Source organism: Chiloscyllium punctatum, chromosome 5 (genome assembly GCF_047496795.1).
Source record: "Chiloscyllium punctatum isolate Juve2018m chromosome 5, sChiPun1.3, whole genome shotgun sequence".
NCBI classification, from domain to species: domain Eukaryota; kingdom Metazoa; phylum Chordata; class Chondrichthyes; order Orectolobiformes; family Hemiscylliidae; genus Chiloscyllium; species Chiloscyllium punctatum.
This window is the reverse complement of record NC_092743.1, coordinates 46,205,890-46,223,132: the sequence shown is the minus strand read 5'-3', so window position 1 is coordinate 46,223,132 and position 17,243 is coordinate 46,205,890. Positions and strand designations below refer to the sequence as shown.

Genomic DNA, 17,243 nt, shown 5'->3' with positions numbered 1-17,243 from the left:
ATTCCCATTCATTCATTCATAACCCTTTACCAACCTGTTGTTTACTATAATACATTTAATTCATTCATAAAACCAGGTTTTGTAGTATATTTTACAATTACAAGATAGACTAAATTAAAACACTCCTTTCAACCCATTACTGTACTGCTTTTTCATAACTTCAATGTTTATCAGCCAATACTGCGAGCAGTGTTTAGGCCTATTTCCACATCAAAAGCTACCTCTGAAGAAGTGTCAATGTAGTTATATATTCAAAACAATACCCTCCCGACATTGCGTCTCTACGACTCAACCAAAACATTGGAAATATTATTATAATAAAAATCAGCCCTTATCAACCGTTCCTCAGGACCTACATAGGTTACAGAACATCAAACAGTTTCCCCAACTTGTTAAATATTTCAAAACAGGGCCGCTATCCCCTTTACTATCAAAACAACGCTTCTGTGAAATTGCATGAATGAAACTCACACCAGCAAGTAGTAAACAAATCCTGCAACCCATCTTTGGTAATCAGGTTAATATCTTTTGCCCTTTTTTTAAACCCCCCCCCCCACACTACTGCCTAACTGCAGTAGCGCTTATTTTTCCCCAGCACCCAAATTGTGTGTGTGCAGGTGTGAGACACAGTGAAAGACACAAGGTGCACAAATTTTTATTCAATGCCCACCACCAGGAAGAAAGGAAACACCCAAGTAGCTAATGACAAGCAGTTCCCTTCTCATCAAAAGGCAATTCTGCATGATCGTACAGTGAAGGGGAGGGCAGGAATTAAATCAAAATAGAGTTGGAGGGGGAAGTAATACACTCCACTCCCTGCGAGGCCCATCTCTCCCTGAACAGCTCAAGGGTGTTGGTGGACACCGCATGCTCCTTCTCCTGAGACTCCCAGGCTCTGACATACCGCAGAAGAGGGACAGGCAATCGGCCCTAATGACCCTCTCCACGGCCCACTGCCTGGACCTGTCTTTTGTTCTTTTATTATGTACATGTATAATTTCTAACGTATTTATAGCATATAATTCTCGTACTTTTACTTACATTTACTAACTTAAAAGATAACTTAAAAGACGAACACATCTTAAGTATGCAAACAGACGTTCTTAATCCTGTCTGGAGTAGCAGGCAACACTTAGCAAAAGTTCAAACAATCTCCTGCGTTCAAAATTTTGTGTACAATAAATAAAACAATGTTAAAACAATGTAACACCATAGTGATAGATTTTTAATATATGTAAGGACAGAAGCTACTGTAAGAACTGTCGTGATTTGGAGGTGCCAATGTTCGACTAGGGTGTAAAGTTAAAAATCACTTAAACCAGCTTATAGTCCAACAGGTTTATTTGGAATCACTAGCTTTGGGGATTCCATCGCCACCTCAAACTGCTATTGCTGTTACTGAATGAAAAGGTTATTTACACCACTCACCAATTTCATTTGTTATTTGAATAGCCCACAGCCCTGACCACAAACCAGCAACAATACTGAAGACTTAGACTCCAGAACTTGACATGTCCCTCGCCTCTGTCAGCTACAAAATTGGCACCTACAAAAAATGTGGATAATTGCCCAGGTATGTCCTGTCCATAAAGAGCAGGACAACTCTAACCCAGCAATTACCACCCCATCAGTCTACTCTCAGTCAAAATCCACCTACTTTTCCTCCAGCCCCACCCCCATTTATTCCTCAGCCCCCTGCCCCCTCCCCAGTCCTGATGAAGGGTCCTGCCCAAAACATTGACTCTCCTGTTCCTCAGTGATTGCCTGATCTGCTGTGCTTTTTCCAGCACCACACTCTATCTACTCTTGACTCCCCAGCAGCTGCAGTCCTCACTATCTCTCAAGCACCAGTAAAGTGCTGGAAAGAGTGTGCTATGAAGCCTGCTCCCGGATACTCAATTTGGGTTCCCTAGAGCCATTTAACTCTTATATATTAGTGTTCCCTCCAATATACTTAACAGCTGCACAGGCTTCCAAAGCCCATGCATGGCAGCAACTTCTGAAACCAGGAGTCAACACTACAATTGATGTGCTGACACCAACCACCTTGCACAGAACATCAAAGCGACTGTGTACAGCTTAAAAGAGACATTGCTCTTGATCGCAATCTAGCCTTCATTTAAACATGGAAATAAAAGGTGAATTTAAGACACGGGGTGAGAGTGAGTGCCCTTGACATCAAGGCAGGATTTGACCATGTGTAGCATTAAGGACCAATAGCAAAAATGGAGTCAATGAAAATTACGGAAAAATCTCTTTGCTGGTTGAAGTCGTACTTGGCAGAAAGGAAGACGGTTGAGGTTATTGGAGGTCAGTCATCTCAGTTCCAGGATATCTCTGCAGAGGTTCATCAGAGTCGTAAGCTAGGTCCAACCACCTTCAGCTGCTTCACTAATGTCCTTCTCTCCATCATTAGATCAGCAGCATGAATGCTTGCTGATGACTGCATAATGTTCAGCATAATTTACAACTCCTTTGATACTGAAGTAGTCCTAGACCAAATGCAAAAGGATAAGTGACAAGTAACATATGTGCTACACAAATGCCAAGCAATATGCATTCCAGCAAGAATCTAACTATCACCCCTGGACATTAAATGGCATTATCATCACTGAATAACCCACAAACAACATTCTGAGGATTAGCATCGACCAGATACTGAACTGCTTTTACCAAAGAACACTGGCCACCAAGAGGATTAGAAGCTAGGAAATCTGCAGTGAGTAATACCTCCTGCCTCCCCAAATTGTATCCACAAGGTGCAAATCAGTGTGATCACTTGTCCAGATAGGTGCAAATCCAACAAAACTCAGGAAGCCTAATTCCATCCAGGATAAAGTAGACTGCTCGATTGGCACATCATCTACAAAAATTCACCCTCTCCACCACTAATGTTCAGTAGTACAAGATGCACTGCAAAAACTCACCAAGGCCTTGTAGACAGCATCTTCCATGCCAAAGGTCAGTACCACCTAGAAACCAAGGACAGCAGATACATGGGAACACCACCACCTGCAAGTTTCCCTCCAAGACATTCGTCATCCAAAAACATAACATCATTCCTTCAATGTGGCTGCATAAAGATTCCAAAACTCACTTCCTAACAGTATTGTGGTTGTACCTACCCAAAATGGACTACAGTGATTCAAGAAGGCAGCTCACTCCCACTTTCTCAAGGGTAATTACACATGGGTAATAAATGCTGGCCTAGCCTGCAACACTAATATGATATGAAAGAATAATAAAAAGACAGTGCTCCATCTCATGCAGGTACATCATAGCACTGTTTCAAAGGAATTGGTGGAAGGGAAATTGAGTCCCAAGTCAGAACCATATGAACTCAAAGAAAAAGTTCTGTGATGACGTTCTCAAGTATGCTCAATGGAAGAAGTTTCCAATTTGGAAAATGGTGTTACAGGAACCTAGATTAGTTACGGTAGACCTTCTTGTATGTAGCGTACACTGCTGCCACTATGCACCAGTGTAGACACAGTGAATCATTATAGTAGTGGAAGAGGTGTTGATTAGACATCCTCTTGTGTTTTGGGTGTTGTTAATTTTTGAATGTCACGGGATCTGCACTCAAAGTAAGTGAAGGACATTCTGACATACTCCTGACTTGTGAATTGTAGATAATGGTTACATTTTGGAGAGGCAGGCGTCATTCACCACAGCATTTCCAGCCCCTGACCTGCCTTTGCAGCCACAATATTTAAAGTTAGATTTCTGCTCCCTAGTAACCTGGGTGATGATGGAGATGGCAAATTTAACGATGGTAACATCATTAAAATGTCAAGGGAAGATTGTCTAATTTGCTGGAGATAAATCATCATTTACGACTTAAGTGGCAAGTAACATTTGTGCCACATATCAGCCCAAGGTAAAATCAAGGCCTGCAGATGCTGGAAACCAGAGTCTAGATTAGAGTGGTGCTGGAAAAGTACAGCAGGTCAGGCAGCAACCGAGGAGCAGGAAAATCAATGCTTTGGGCAAAAGCCCTTCATCACGAATAGAGGCAGGGTGCCTGCAGAGTGGAAAGATAAATGAGAGGGGGGGTGGGGGTGGGGGTGGGGGTGGGAAGCAAGTAGCTTAGAGTACAATAGGTGAGTGGGGGTGGGGATGGAGGTGATAGGTCAGGGAGGAGGGTGGGGGAAGGTAGCAAAGAGTACAATGAGGTGAATGGGGGTGGAGATGAAGGTGATAGGTCAGAAAGGAGGGTGGAGTGGATAGATGGGAAGGAAGATAGGCAGGTAGTACAGGTCATGAGGGCGGTGCTGAGCTGGAAGGTTGGAGCTGGGGTGAGGTGGGGGAAGGGGAAATGAGGAAACTGGTGAAATCTACAACCACAATGCCATGGGGTTGAAGTGTTCCGAGGAGGAAGGTGAGGACTTCTTCCTCCAGGCATCGGGTGGTGAGGGAGCGGCAGTGGAGGAGGCCCAGGACCGCCATGTCCTCGGCAGAGTGAGAGGGGGAGTTGAAATGTTGGACCACAGGGCGGTGAGGTTGATTGGTGTGGGTATCCCAGAGATGTTCCCTAAGTCGCTCTGGTAGGGGGCGTCCAGCCTCCCCAATATAAAGGAGACTGCATCGGGAGCAATGGATACAATAAATGATATTGGTGGATGTGCAGGTAAAACTTTGATGGATGTGGAAGGCTCCTTTGGGGCCTTGGATGGAGGTGAGGGAGGAGGTGTGGGCACAGGTTTTGCAATTCCTGCGGTGGCAGGGGAGGGTGCCAGGAAGGGAGGATGGGTTGTTGGGGGGCATGGACCGGACCAGGTAGTCACAGAGGGAACAGTCTTTGCGGAAAGTGGAAAATGGGTGGGGAAGGAAATATATCTATGGTGGTGAGGTCCGTTTGGAGGCGGCGGAAATGTCTTCGGATGATGTGTTTTATGCGAAGGGTGATAGAGTGGAAGGGGAGTACCGGGGGGAGTTCGGTCCTTGTTACGGTTGGAGGGGTGGGGTTTGAGGGTGGAGGGGCAGGATGTGGACGAGATGCAGTGGAGGGCATCTTTAACCACATGGGAAGGGAAATTGCAATCTCTGAAGAAGGAGGCCATCTGGTGTGTTCTGTGGTGGAACTGGTCCTCCTGGGAGCAGATACGGCAGAGGCGGAGGAATTGGGAATACAGGATGGCATTTTTACAGGAGGTAGGTTGGGAAGAATTGTAATCCAGGTAGCTGTGGGAGTCGGTGGGTTTGTAAAAAATGTTAGTGTCAAGTCGGTCGTCATTAATGGAGATGGAGAGGTGCAGGAAGGGGAGGGAGGTGAGAGAGGGAGTTATCAGCCCAAGCCTGAACATTTCCATGCTCGTGCTGCATACGAGCACAGAGTGCTTCAGTACCTGTCTCGATGGTGCTGAACATCATACATTTTGAACTGATGTTTGAGTGTGATAAACTCAGAAATGCAATTGGTTACATACTGGGTACTTGAACGAAAAACTAAGAAACATTTATACCGGCACTGGCAAGTCCAAGGTCAAATAGTACATGTAGCAGCAGTAAAAGACCTTCACTAAAACTTTGTTAAATTTTGTGACTTTTATTAGCTCAAGATGTGACTGTAAGGTTGTTGGTGACACAGCTGAGTTGACCTTGGACACTACCCAAAGAAACTACTGCAGCAATGTCTTTAGACTCAGATACAGTCATAGAGATGTACAGCATGGAAACAGATCCTTCGGTCCAATCCTTCCATGCTGACCAGATATCCCAACCCATCTTGTCCCACCTGCCGGGCACCCGGCCCATATCCCTCCAAACCCTTCATACTCATATACCCATCCAAATGCCTCTTAAATGTTGCAATTGTACGGGCCTCCACCACTTCCTCTGGCAGCTCATTCCATATACGTACCACCCTCTGCGTGAAAACGTTGCCCCTTAGGTCTCTTTTATATCTTTCCCCTCTCACCCTAAACCTCTAGTTCTGGACTCCCTAACCCCAGGGAAAAGACTTTGCCTATTTACCCTATCCATGCCCCTCATAATTTTGTAAACCTCTATCAGGTCAACCCTTAGCCTCCGACGCTCCAGGGAAAACAGCCCCAGCCTGTTCAGCCTCTCCCTATAGCTCAAATCCTCCAACCCTGGCAACATCGTTGTAAGTCTTTTCTGAACCCTTTCAAGTTTCACAACATCCTTCCGATGACCTCCCAAATCCTGTACTCAATACTCTGACCAATAAAAGAAAGCATACTAAACGCCTTCTTCACTATCCTACCTACCTGCGACTCCACTTTCAAGGAGCTATGAACCTGCACTCCAAGGTCTCTTTGTTCAGCAACACTCCCTGGGACCTTACCATTAAGTCCTGCTAAGATTTGCTTTCCCAAACTGCAGCACTTTGCACTTACCTGAATTAAATTCCATCTGTCACTTCTCAGCCCATTGGCCCATCTGGTCAAGATCCTGTTGCAATCTGAGGTAACCCTCTTCACTGTCCACTACACCTCCAATTTTGGTGTCATCTGCAAACTTACTAACTGTACCGCTTATGCTCGCATCCAAATCACTTATGTAAATGAAAAAACGTAGAGGACCCAGCACCGACCCTTATGGCACTCCACTGGTCACAGGCCTCCAGTCTGAAAAACAACCCACCACTACCACCCTCTGTCTTCTACCTTTGAGCCAGTTCTGTATCCAAATGGCTAGTTCTCCCTGTATTCCATGAGATCTAACCTTGCTAACCAGTCTCCCATGGGGATGATTGCTTTCCAACAACCACAATCTTTGTGTTTGTGTACCTTTAACCAGTGAATTGTCACTGAATTCAATTTAGCTTAAGCACCTTGATGCCATTCTCAGCAAAATGCTACCTTGATAAGGGCACTCACTTCTCCTGAACAGCTAGCCTCAATTTTAGAGACAAGATGTGGAGGTATAGGTGTTGGACCTGGATGGACAAAGTTGAAAATCACACCAGGTTACAGTACAATTGGTTTCTTTGGAAATACAAGCTTTTGGAGCGCTGTTTCAATACCAGGTAGCTAGTGGGACAGGATCATAGGACATAGAATTTATAGTAAAAGATCAAAGTGTCATACAACTGATGCGATGTATTGAACAAACCTAGATTGCTGTTAAGTCTTTAGTCACTTAGGATGGGGTTGCAGGTTTCGTTTCATTAATATGTAAATCCCAGAATTTTTTTCAAGTCATATTCCTGAGATAACTTCAGTTTTAATTTTAAATAAGTGACATCTCAGCTCAGACAATGCATAAAAGGTGTTAGGTTAGAGTCTGTCTGTATCTCAAGCTTGGGTCAGATTTAAGTTAAAAATCACACAACACCAGGTTATAGTCCAACAGATTTACTTGGAAGCACTAGCTTTCGGAGCACTGCACCTTCATCAGGTGGTTCATCAGCAGCGCTCAGAAAGCTCATTTGATGTTTAACTTTGTACACCCCAGTCCAATACCGGCACCTCCAAACCATTGAGTCAGATTGGTTCAATAAAATGTCAGATGGACTGACTGTGTACAGATTGTGTGCTTTTTGAACAAAACAGAGTATATCTGCAAATACAAATGCATCCCATAGACGTGTGTGTGTGCGCGCGCGTTTGTGCATAAAATGTATAATGTAGTGGGGTTACCTGTAGTGTGACAGGAACTAGAGTTGCCAGTTCAGGCCATCTTCATGGGTACCGAACTTGGCTATCAGCATCTGCTCAGCCACTCTGCAGTCACATATCCTGAAAGCCACCTTGGAGGGTGGTCAGAGCGGAAAAATGTGTTGCTGGAAAAGCACAGCAGGTCAGGCAGCATCAAAGGAGCAGGACAATCAACGTTTCGGGCATAAGCCCGTCTTCAGGAATGAGGAGGGTGTGCCAAGCAGGCTAAGATAAAAAGGTAGAGAGGAGGGACTTGGGGGAGGAGGGGGGCATTGGGAATGCGATAGGTGGAAGGAGGTTAAGGTGAGGGTGATAGGCAGAGAGGGGGTGGGGGCGGAGAGGTCGGGAAGAAGTTTGCAGGTCATCTTCTTCCCGACCTCTCCGCCCCGACCCCCTCTCCGGCCTATCACCCTCACCTTAACCTCCTTCCACCCATCGCATTCCCAACATACCCCCCTCCCCCAAGTCCCTCCTCCCTACCTTTTATCTTAGCCTGCTTAGCACACCCTCCTCATTCCTGAAGAAGGGCTTATGCCCAAAACGTCGATTCTCCTGCTCCTTTGATGCTGCCTGACCTGCTGTGCTTTTCCAGCAACACATTTTTCAGCTCTGATCTCCAGCATCTGCAGTCCTCACTTTCTCCTTGGAGGGTGGTCACTCAAAGATCTAAGGCTGAAAGTCCTTGACCACTGAAGTGTTCCCCAACTGGGGGGGGGAACATCCCTGTCTGGTGATTGCTGCACGGTGTCCATTCATCCATTGTCATAGCGTCTGCTTGGTCTTGCCAATGTACCATGCCTCAGGACATCCTTGCCTGCAGCGTATGAGATAGACAACATTGGCAGAGTCACATGAGTAGCTGTCGTGCATGTGGTGGGTGGCGTCCCCACATGTAATAGTACCATCAGTGTTGACACTCTGACATGTCTTGTAGTGGTTGCCATGACATGACATGTATGATGTTGTGGTCGATATTGTCCTGAAGGCTGGGCAGTTTGCTACAAACAATGGTCTGTCTAAGGTTTGGCGGTTGTTTAATGGAGAGAAGTGGAAGTATAGGGAAGATCCTGGCGAGGTGCTTGTCCTCATCAATAATGTGTTGCAGGCTGCATAGTTTCTCCGCTCCCAGGACGTACTAGACAACAAAGGGTACCTTACTGGTCGTCTCTAGTGTCTGTCTCCTGAGGAGGAGATTACGGTTTCTCACTGTGGCACTTGGGAACTAGTGATTGATGAGTTGAGCATCGTATCCTGTTGTTATGAGGAGATGCTCAACTGCCGCGTTCCTCCTCATCTGAGCAGATCCTGTGTATGCGTAGAGCTTATCTGTAGAGGAAGGCTGTTTTAATATATTTAGAGTGGAAGCTAGAGAAGTGCAGCATCACGAGGTTATCCGTGGACTTGCAGCATCATGAAGTACTGAGCAGCCCATCCTTGATGGAGATGCTTATATCCAAGAATGAGAATAAACAGTAATCCATGGCAAGTCTGATGATGGTATTAAATTTGTTGATATCACTGTGTAGTTGTCTCCAGAGGAAGAAAATGGCGCCAATATATCTGGTGCATTGTATTGGTTAGAGGCCCTGTGCAGCAAGGAAGTCTTGTCTGAACTCGTGCATGAAAATGTTAGCATATTGGGGTGCAAATTTGGTTCCCATGGCTGTTCCATGTGTCTGGATGAAGAACTTGTTGTCAAAGGTGAAGACGTTGTGATCGGGGATGAAGCAAACAAGTTGTAGAATGGTGCTTGGAGATTGGCAGTTGTTAGTATCGAGTGCTGAGGCTGTTGCAGCAGTGCTGTTGTCATAGGGGATACTGGTGTAGAATGCCAAAACATCCATTGCGACAAGGAATCTTCCTGGTTCAACTGGTCCGTGGGTGCTGCGTTTCTGTAAGAAATCTATCGTGTCACAACAGGAGCTGGGGGTCCCGTGTACAATGTGTTTTCTATACCCTTGACTAACCAAGAGAGAATCTCACACAGGGCCCCGTTGCCTGATACGACGGAATGACCAGATGTTTTGGCTTTGTGTATCTTCAGAAGGCAACAGAAGTCCCCTATACGAGAAGCACTTGAGATGAGAGTCATTGGGTACCCTTAAAGACTGGATCAAATGTCTTGATCAATCTGTTTAGTTCATGGGCGTGTTCTTTGGTTGAATTGACTGGTTCCTAGTTGTTCAGTTGTTGGTATACTTCCTTGCAGTAGTCTGTTCTATTCTGAATGACGATGGCACCTTCTTTGTCTGCTGGTTTGATGACAATGTTGTGATTGATCTCAAGAGCATGGATGGTGTCGCATTGCGTTCAGATGATGTTTTGCTGTACCTTGTGATTGCAGCTGATGAATCTGGCATTTACACATTTCCTGACAATTTGAGCAAACATGTCAAACCCAGGGCATCAGCCCTCCGGATGGATCCAAATTGACTCACTCTTTGGTTGCTCCACTACAGATCTCTCTGGTGATTGTTCCAGCTCATCGGCTGTCTCATTGGGCTCATTGCCAACATCTTGGAAGAATTCCCAGAGTCTCATTCGTCTGATGAATTCCTCCATGTCTGCTGCAAGACCAATGGTCCTCACACCTTTAATGCATTGTCTGAGCTGAGATGCCACTTTTTTTTTACATAAAACCTTAAATTATCTCAGGAATGTGACTTGAAAGAAGTTCTGAAATTTACATATTCATGATCTGAAACCTGCAACCCCATTCTAAGTGACTAAAGACTTAAGAACAATCTAGCTTTATTCAATACATCGCATCACAAAGTGTATGACACTTTGATCCTCTGCCATAAATTCTGTGTCCTATGATCCTGCCCCACTCGCTACCTGAAGGAGCGGTGCTCTTAGAGACAAGGCAGAAATTGAATGTCTCACAGTTATTATTGGCGGTAAGACATGTAAGAAAGCGGTTTGTAGTGGAGAAAATAAGCCTGGATTTAACTTTATATTACAGAATGTTCATTAAAGAGTAAGCAGTTTGGCAAGAAAGCCTGACCCAACAACATGTTGCTGCTAGGTCCCGTAATGAATGGCTGCATCAGTTATCTGCAACAGTCCGTTGAAGGTAAGACAGCAAACTTGACGATGATGAGGCTGGGGGACAAAGCTCCAGAAACAAGGCTTAAGCCTGTTCATCACCAAAAATAAAGCCTCAGTGAGTGAATACTAATTAATATTAAAACACTAACTTTGGATACCTTCTCTTCCTAACTTGAAGTCAACTGGGGCGTCCCTGTAGCCACAAGGAAAACTGGAATAAATTAATGTTCCTACGGAGCTATACATAGAGTAGGACCACAGAGCGCAGCATGGGGTCTTCATACACTCACAGTTAGTCTGTAGATTGTATAAGATACTTCCTGTGGTGCTCCCCAGTCACAATGATGGGAATTAAAGTTTTGCAGACGTGCCCACATTGGCAGTTTACACATCAGCAGCGGTTACCACAACAAGCCTGTGACAGCTAAACGACAAACTCGAAACAGACAGCAGGTACATTTTAATTTAATTTATATTGTACCTGACTCCTTGCGGGGAGACTGGCGGTTGCTGAAGCAGGCCCCCTGACCCCGGGGGGGATGAACTTGAACCTTTTAGCTGCGTTGCCGCTGAGCTGACTCGGAGCTGTAGACCTCCGCATTTCAATCGGCGGTCAGTCTGGCCTCCAGGAGAGAGGTACCTGGCTGCCTGGACATGATCTAAGCCCGCGGTTACAGGTGGGCCCAGCCTCCCGGCGGACGGTGATAAAATGTCGTCGCTCGGTCACTTCGTGTTTCCCGCTTCCGAGGGAGCTGCCGTGCAGCGCAGTGCGCATGCGCTGCTCTCTCACTTCACCCTCGTCAAACACTATTTGCTTTCACATTAAAACACTTTCACAAGTCTGTCGAGGCCTTGTCCCACTGACGCCGCCAAATATCAAGCTTTATCCTATTTACCATTGCCTCTCCACTCTGGAATCTGCCTTTGCAAGCAGGGCTGCAAACGAGATGAGGAGTGACTTGCACCAAAATAAACAACAGCTACTGCTGGAGGACCATCAACCCAGTCCACCCAAGCTATGGACAACTGAGTGCTGCAGACAGGCACATAGCGCCCAAAACTTCATGTGAAAGGTTGGGACAGTCATTCCAAATCCTTATGGAGGACATGCTATAGTTCAGGACTGGCCACTGTAGTATAGAATCATGAGGAAACAGCAGTAACACTAGTCTATTCTGGCCATTGTGTTTGCTCCACAATTCAGTACAATCATGGCTGATTTCATTGTGGCCTTAACTATCTGAGCACCCCCAATAATACTTGATTCAGTTGGTATCAAAATCAGTCTAATTGGAAAATGTTGAATGACCCGGTTTCCACTGCTCTCTGACAAAGGGACTCCAAATATTATTGATCCTCTGAGGGATGGTTCAACTTTCCACCTTGGTTGACACAATCGCTCAATGGTTATCACTGCTACCTCACAATGATAGGGACCCAGGTTCAATTCCAGCCTTAGGGGATTCTCCGTGTGGAATTTGTACATTCTCCCTGTGTCTGTGTGGATTTCATGTAACTGCTTCAGTTTCTTCTCACAGTCCAAAGATGATGTATCAAAGTGGATTGATGAGGACAGGGTGGTTGGATGTGATCTATGTGGAATTCAGTAAGGTGTTCAACAGGGTTCCTCATGGTAGACTGGTTAGCTCACATGAATTACAGGGAGTAGTCGCCATTTGGATACTGAATGGGGTCGAAGGTAGAAGGTGGTGGAGGTTTGCTTTTCAGACTGGAGGCCTGTGACCAGTAGTGTGCCACAAGGATCAGTGCTGGGTCCACTACTTTTCTTTTATATAAATGATTTGGATGTAACCATAGGAGGTATAGTTAATAAGTTTGCAGCTGACACCAAAATTGGAGTTGTAGTGGACAGTGAAGAAGGTTACCTCAAGAGTACAACAGAATCTTGATCAGATGGGCCAATGGGCTGAGGAATAGCAGTTGGAGTTTAATTTAGGTAAATATAAAGTGCTGCATTTTGGAAAGGCAAACCAGGACAGGACTTATACACTTAATGGTACTGTTCTGTGGAATGTTGTTGAAAAAGGGATCTTGGAGTGCAGGTTCATAGTTCCTTGAAAATGGAGTCGCAGGTAGATAGGATAGTGAAGAAGGTATTTAGTATGCTTTCCTTTATTGGTCAGAGCATTAGTACAGGAGTTGGGAGGTCATGTTGTGGCTGTATAGGACATTAGTTTTTCTGCTTTTGGAACATTGTGTGCAATTCTGGTCTCCCTCCTATATGAAGGATGTTGTGAAACTTGAAAGGGTTCAGAAAAGATTTACAAGGATATTGCCAGGTCTGGAGGATTTGAACTATACTGAGAGATTGTATAGGCAAGGGCTGTATTCCATGGAGCGTCAGAGGCTGAGGGGTGACCTTATAGAGGTTTATAAAATCATGAGGGGCATGGATAGGGTAAATAGGCAAGGTCTTTTCCCTGGGGTGGGGAAGTCCAGAACTAGAGGGCACACATTTTGGGTGAGGGGGAAAGATTTAAAAGGACCTAAGGGGCAACTTTTTCACGCAAAGTGTGGTGCGTGTATGGAATGAGTTGCCAGAGCAAGTGGTGGAGGCTAGTATAATTACAACATTTAAAAGACATCTGGATGGGTATATGAATAGGAAGGGTTTAGAGGGATATGGGCCAAGTGCTGACAAATGGGACTAGATTAATTTAGGACATCTGGTTGGCATGGATGAGTTGTACCAAGGGATCTGTTTCTGTGATGTACATCTCTATGACTCTATGTGCAGACTTGGTGGATTAGCCATGGTAAACTCGGTGGGATGCTTTTCAGAGGGTTGGTACAGGTTTGATGGGCAGAATGGCCTCTATCTGCTTTGTAGGGGTTCTATGATTCTATTCTATGAGGTAACAAGCTGCATAGATAAAGGGAAACCAGTAGGTGTAATATATTTGGATTTCCAAAAGGTATTTGAATAAACTACCACACATTAGGCTACTTTGTAAAAGCTCATGGTGTTGGGAGTAGTATCACAGAATTGTTACAGATCTGGCCAATCGTGCCTCTATGGGCTCTTCAATTGAGCATCATTACCTAATACTAATCTCCTGCCTTTTCCTCATACCCTTGCACACTATTTCTATCCAAATAATCCAATATTTTCTTGAATTCCTCACCTGAACCTGCCTCCACCTATTATTAGTATATATAGGGAATTATTTAATTAATAGAAGACAGAGAATTGGAACAAAGGGGTATGCGGCATTTGTTGGTGTCATACCTGGTACATATGAGGATGGCTGTTGTTATTGAAGGTCAACCATTTTTGAAAGACATCTTTAGACAAAAGAATTGAACTCCAGAGGTGAGGTGCGAGTGACTGCACTTGACATCAAGGCTGCATTGACCCAGCATGGAATCAAGGAGCACTGACAAAATAGTCAATAGGAATCAGGGAGAAAACTCCTCTGGGTAGCTATATGTGACACAGAGCAAGATAATTATGATTATGGAAGGTTAGTCATTTCATCTCCAAGACATCACTGTAGCAATTTCTCATGGAATGTCTGGACCTAACCATCTTCAGCTGTTTCATTAGGTCAGAAATGGGAATGTTCAACAATGATTGCACAATGTTCAGCACCATCTGCAATTCTTCAGAAGCAGTCCGTGTTCAAATGCAACAACATCTGGACAATTAGATTAGTTACAGTGTGGAAACAGGCCCTTCGGCCCAACAAGTCCACACCGACCATCCGAACAGCAACCCACCCAGACCCATTCCCCTACATTTACCCCTTCACCTAACACTATGGGCAATTTAGCATGGCCAATTCACCTAACCTACACATTTTTGGACTGTGGGAGGAAACCGGAGCACCCGGAGGAAATTCACGGAGACACAGGGAGAATGTGCAAACTCCACACAGACAGTTGCCTGAGGCAGGAATTGAATCTGGGTCTCTGGTGCTGTGAGGCAGCAGTGCTAACCACTGTGCCACCATGCTGCCACAAAATATCCAGGCTTGGGTTGAAAAGTGGCAAATATTTTCAGTGCCTCATAAATACCAGGTACTGACAATTTCCAATAAGAAAGAATCTAACCATGGTCCCTTGACATTCAATGATATTATCATCACTGAATCCTCCCTGTCAATTTCTTGGGGGTTGCCATTGACCACAAATTCACCTGAACTTGCCACACAAATATTGGCTAAATGTCAGAAGCTAGGAATACTGCAGCAAGTAATTCACCTCCTGATTGCCCAAAGCCTGTCCACCAATTACAAAATACAAGTCAGGACTGTGTTAGAATACTCCCTACCAGCCTGGATCCAACAACACTCAAGAAGCTTGACACCATAAGGACAAAGCAACCCACTTAATTGGAACTACATCCACTCTGTCACCATTGGTGTGTACTATCTACAAGATGCATTGCAAAAACTTCACCAAAGATTCTAAAACAGCACCTTCCTAACCCACGTCCACTTCCATCTAGAAGGTCAATTACAGCAGATGCATGGGAAAACTACCATCTCCAAGCCACTCACCATCCAGACTTGGAAATACACTGCTATTCCTTTGCTGGTGTCAGGATACAATCCTGGAATTCCTTCCTCAGCACATATCTATAGCACATGGACTGCAGTGTTTCACAGAGGCAGCTGACCACCACTTTCTCAAAGGCAACTAGGGATGGACAATAAAGCAATACCCACATCCCATGAGTGAATAAAAATGAAAATCCAGGATGACAGCATGTAACTAAAGGAATGCCGCTGGGGCCATAATTATTTACAATAATGACTTGGATGAGAGAAGTGAATGTACTATCACTAAGATTTTGGATGACACTAAAGTAGATGGAAGGCAAGTGGTAAGGATGGCACAAAGAGTCTGCAGATATATGCAGGTTAAATGAGTGGCCAGGAACCAGTGGATGGCAATACAGTACTTAGATTTCCAGAAAGTATTTGATAAGGTGCCACATCAAATTTTGTCACAGAAATTTAAAGCTCATAATATGGGGATAGCATATTGGCAGATGCAAGATTTGCTAATTAACAACAAACCAAGAGTAAGTAGATGTCAATCAGTCCTTTTTGAGTTAGCAAGACATGATCAGTGGTAAGCCCACAAGGATCATTTCTGGTACCTCAACTGTTTGCAGTTTATGTCAATGATTTAAGATGCAGGAATGTAAGTGTAAGGGTGTGTTTAACCCTTTATTTCATCTGGAACCAGATGAGACACAGTGTCCTTTGTTGTTATTTATGTATGTATGGGAGATATATGCTTCAAGAAAATGACATACAGCCAAAACTCTATTATAAAGATATATATTTTATATCACTTTTACAGATAACAAGCTTCTAGTCATCTATTGCTACAGATAACAATTTCCAGTCAGAAGGTTACACAATTACTCCCTATATCTCTATCCAGCTGTGTTCACAGAGTTCACGTCCACATGACTATACTATCCAGTCATGTCTAAACTATTACTTATGATTATATTATCCAATCGCAACATTATATTTCCTAGCTATAGTACATATTTGTGATTACAGAAAACTGATATTATTTATTTTCCCACCTATTAGAAGGTATGATTGCCAAATTTGCTGACAACAGAAAAGTTAGACAGCAAAGTTAAATGTAGACACAAAGAGATTAAAAAATAATATTGATAAAGTAAATGAGTTGGCGAATATGTGGAAAATGGGGCAAATATGGCAAAATATAAAATTGTCCACTCTGGCAGTAAGGCTAAAAACATAGCTTATTATCTAGGTAGCCATGGATTGTACAGAACTCCAAGATAGAGAGAGATTTAGGTGTCCTTATGTTTTGCAGGTGAATTGACATTATTTTGGCCTGGTTCCTTTCAACAATGGCTGCTGGGTAGCTGGTTCCCAGCACTCAAAGCAGGGGAGTCCTGTGATCCTGTTTCCTTTTGACTGGCTTGCTGGCTAGTTGGCTTCCAGCATTCAGAGTGAGGACACATTTTCTCTTTCTTGACTTGCATTGCAGGGATTCTTAGAACTGTTATCAAAGCTGTGACCTTCACAGTATGCTCCTCCATACAGTAGGACGGAAGGCCACTAAACCCTGTCTCTGTGTATTCTTCAAAATAGAAGATGCAACTATATTGCTTGCACAGACTGCTTTCTTTTTAACATCATGGTCACAGTCTGAGATGCACGTAGGAGATTACAATTTAGTCTGTAGTGCATTTTCTTCCCTTTTATGTCTATTCCCATCGAAGTGTCCTTGACATTTCATCAGGTATGACATTCTACTATATATCTCTCCAGACAGGTAGTGAATATACATCTGTAGTCAACGTTTGGGTGTATGTCCTTTTAAAACATTATAGCTAAAGCTTACTCTGTCAATAGGTGATCCAGATTTATAATACATGGTCATGACACAGTCCAAGCTTTCAAAGTCGAAAGAAGTCTTTTATTTTAGCAGTTAAAATAGATAGATAAAATTTTCTTAAAGGTTGGTTAGGAAAAGTTAGCGAAGTCAGTGACTGTATCTCAGGGGAAGACAGTAATGGAAACAATCATATCCAGTGAACATATAGAA

The 17,243-nt window shown here is 44.2% G+C and overlaps 2 protein-coding genes across 4 annotated transcripts in view; one reads left to right on the top strand and one right to left on the bottom strand.

The window, feature by feature from the left end:
• rad54b (RAD54 homolog B) overlaps window positions 1–11,453 on the bottom strand; it is a 209,963-nt gene extending 198,510 nt beyond the window's left edge. Inside the window, exon 1 of one of the 2 annotated variants that reach the window (XM_072570219.1) lies at window positions 11,158–11,453. In XM_072570219.1, the coding sequence (XP_072426320.1) occupies window positions 11,158–11,277 (120 nt within the window). In that variant the 5' untranslated portion in view covers window positions 11,278–11,453. The remainder of the gene's footprint in view (window positions 1–11,157) is intronic. The other variant, XM_072570220.1, reaches the window with a different exon arrangement.
• The window catches only part of rnf41l (ring finger protein 41, like), a 57,843-nt gene continuing 51,246 nt past the window's right edge, over window positions 10,647–17,243 (top strand). Inside the window, exon 1 of one of the 2 annotated variants that reach the window (XM_072570223.1) lies at window positions 10,647–10,701. In XM_072570223.1, coding sequence (XP_072426324.1) covers window positions 10,662–10,701 — 40 coding nt within the window. In that variant the 5' untranslated portion in view covers window positions 10,647–10,661. Of the gene's footprint in view, window positions 10,702–10,975; window positions 11,130–17,243 lie in introns of those variants that run through there. The other variant, XM_072570225.1, reaches the window with a different exon arrangement.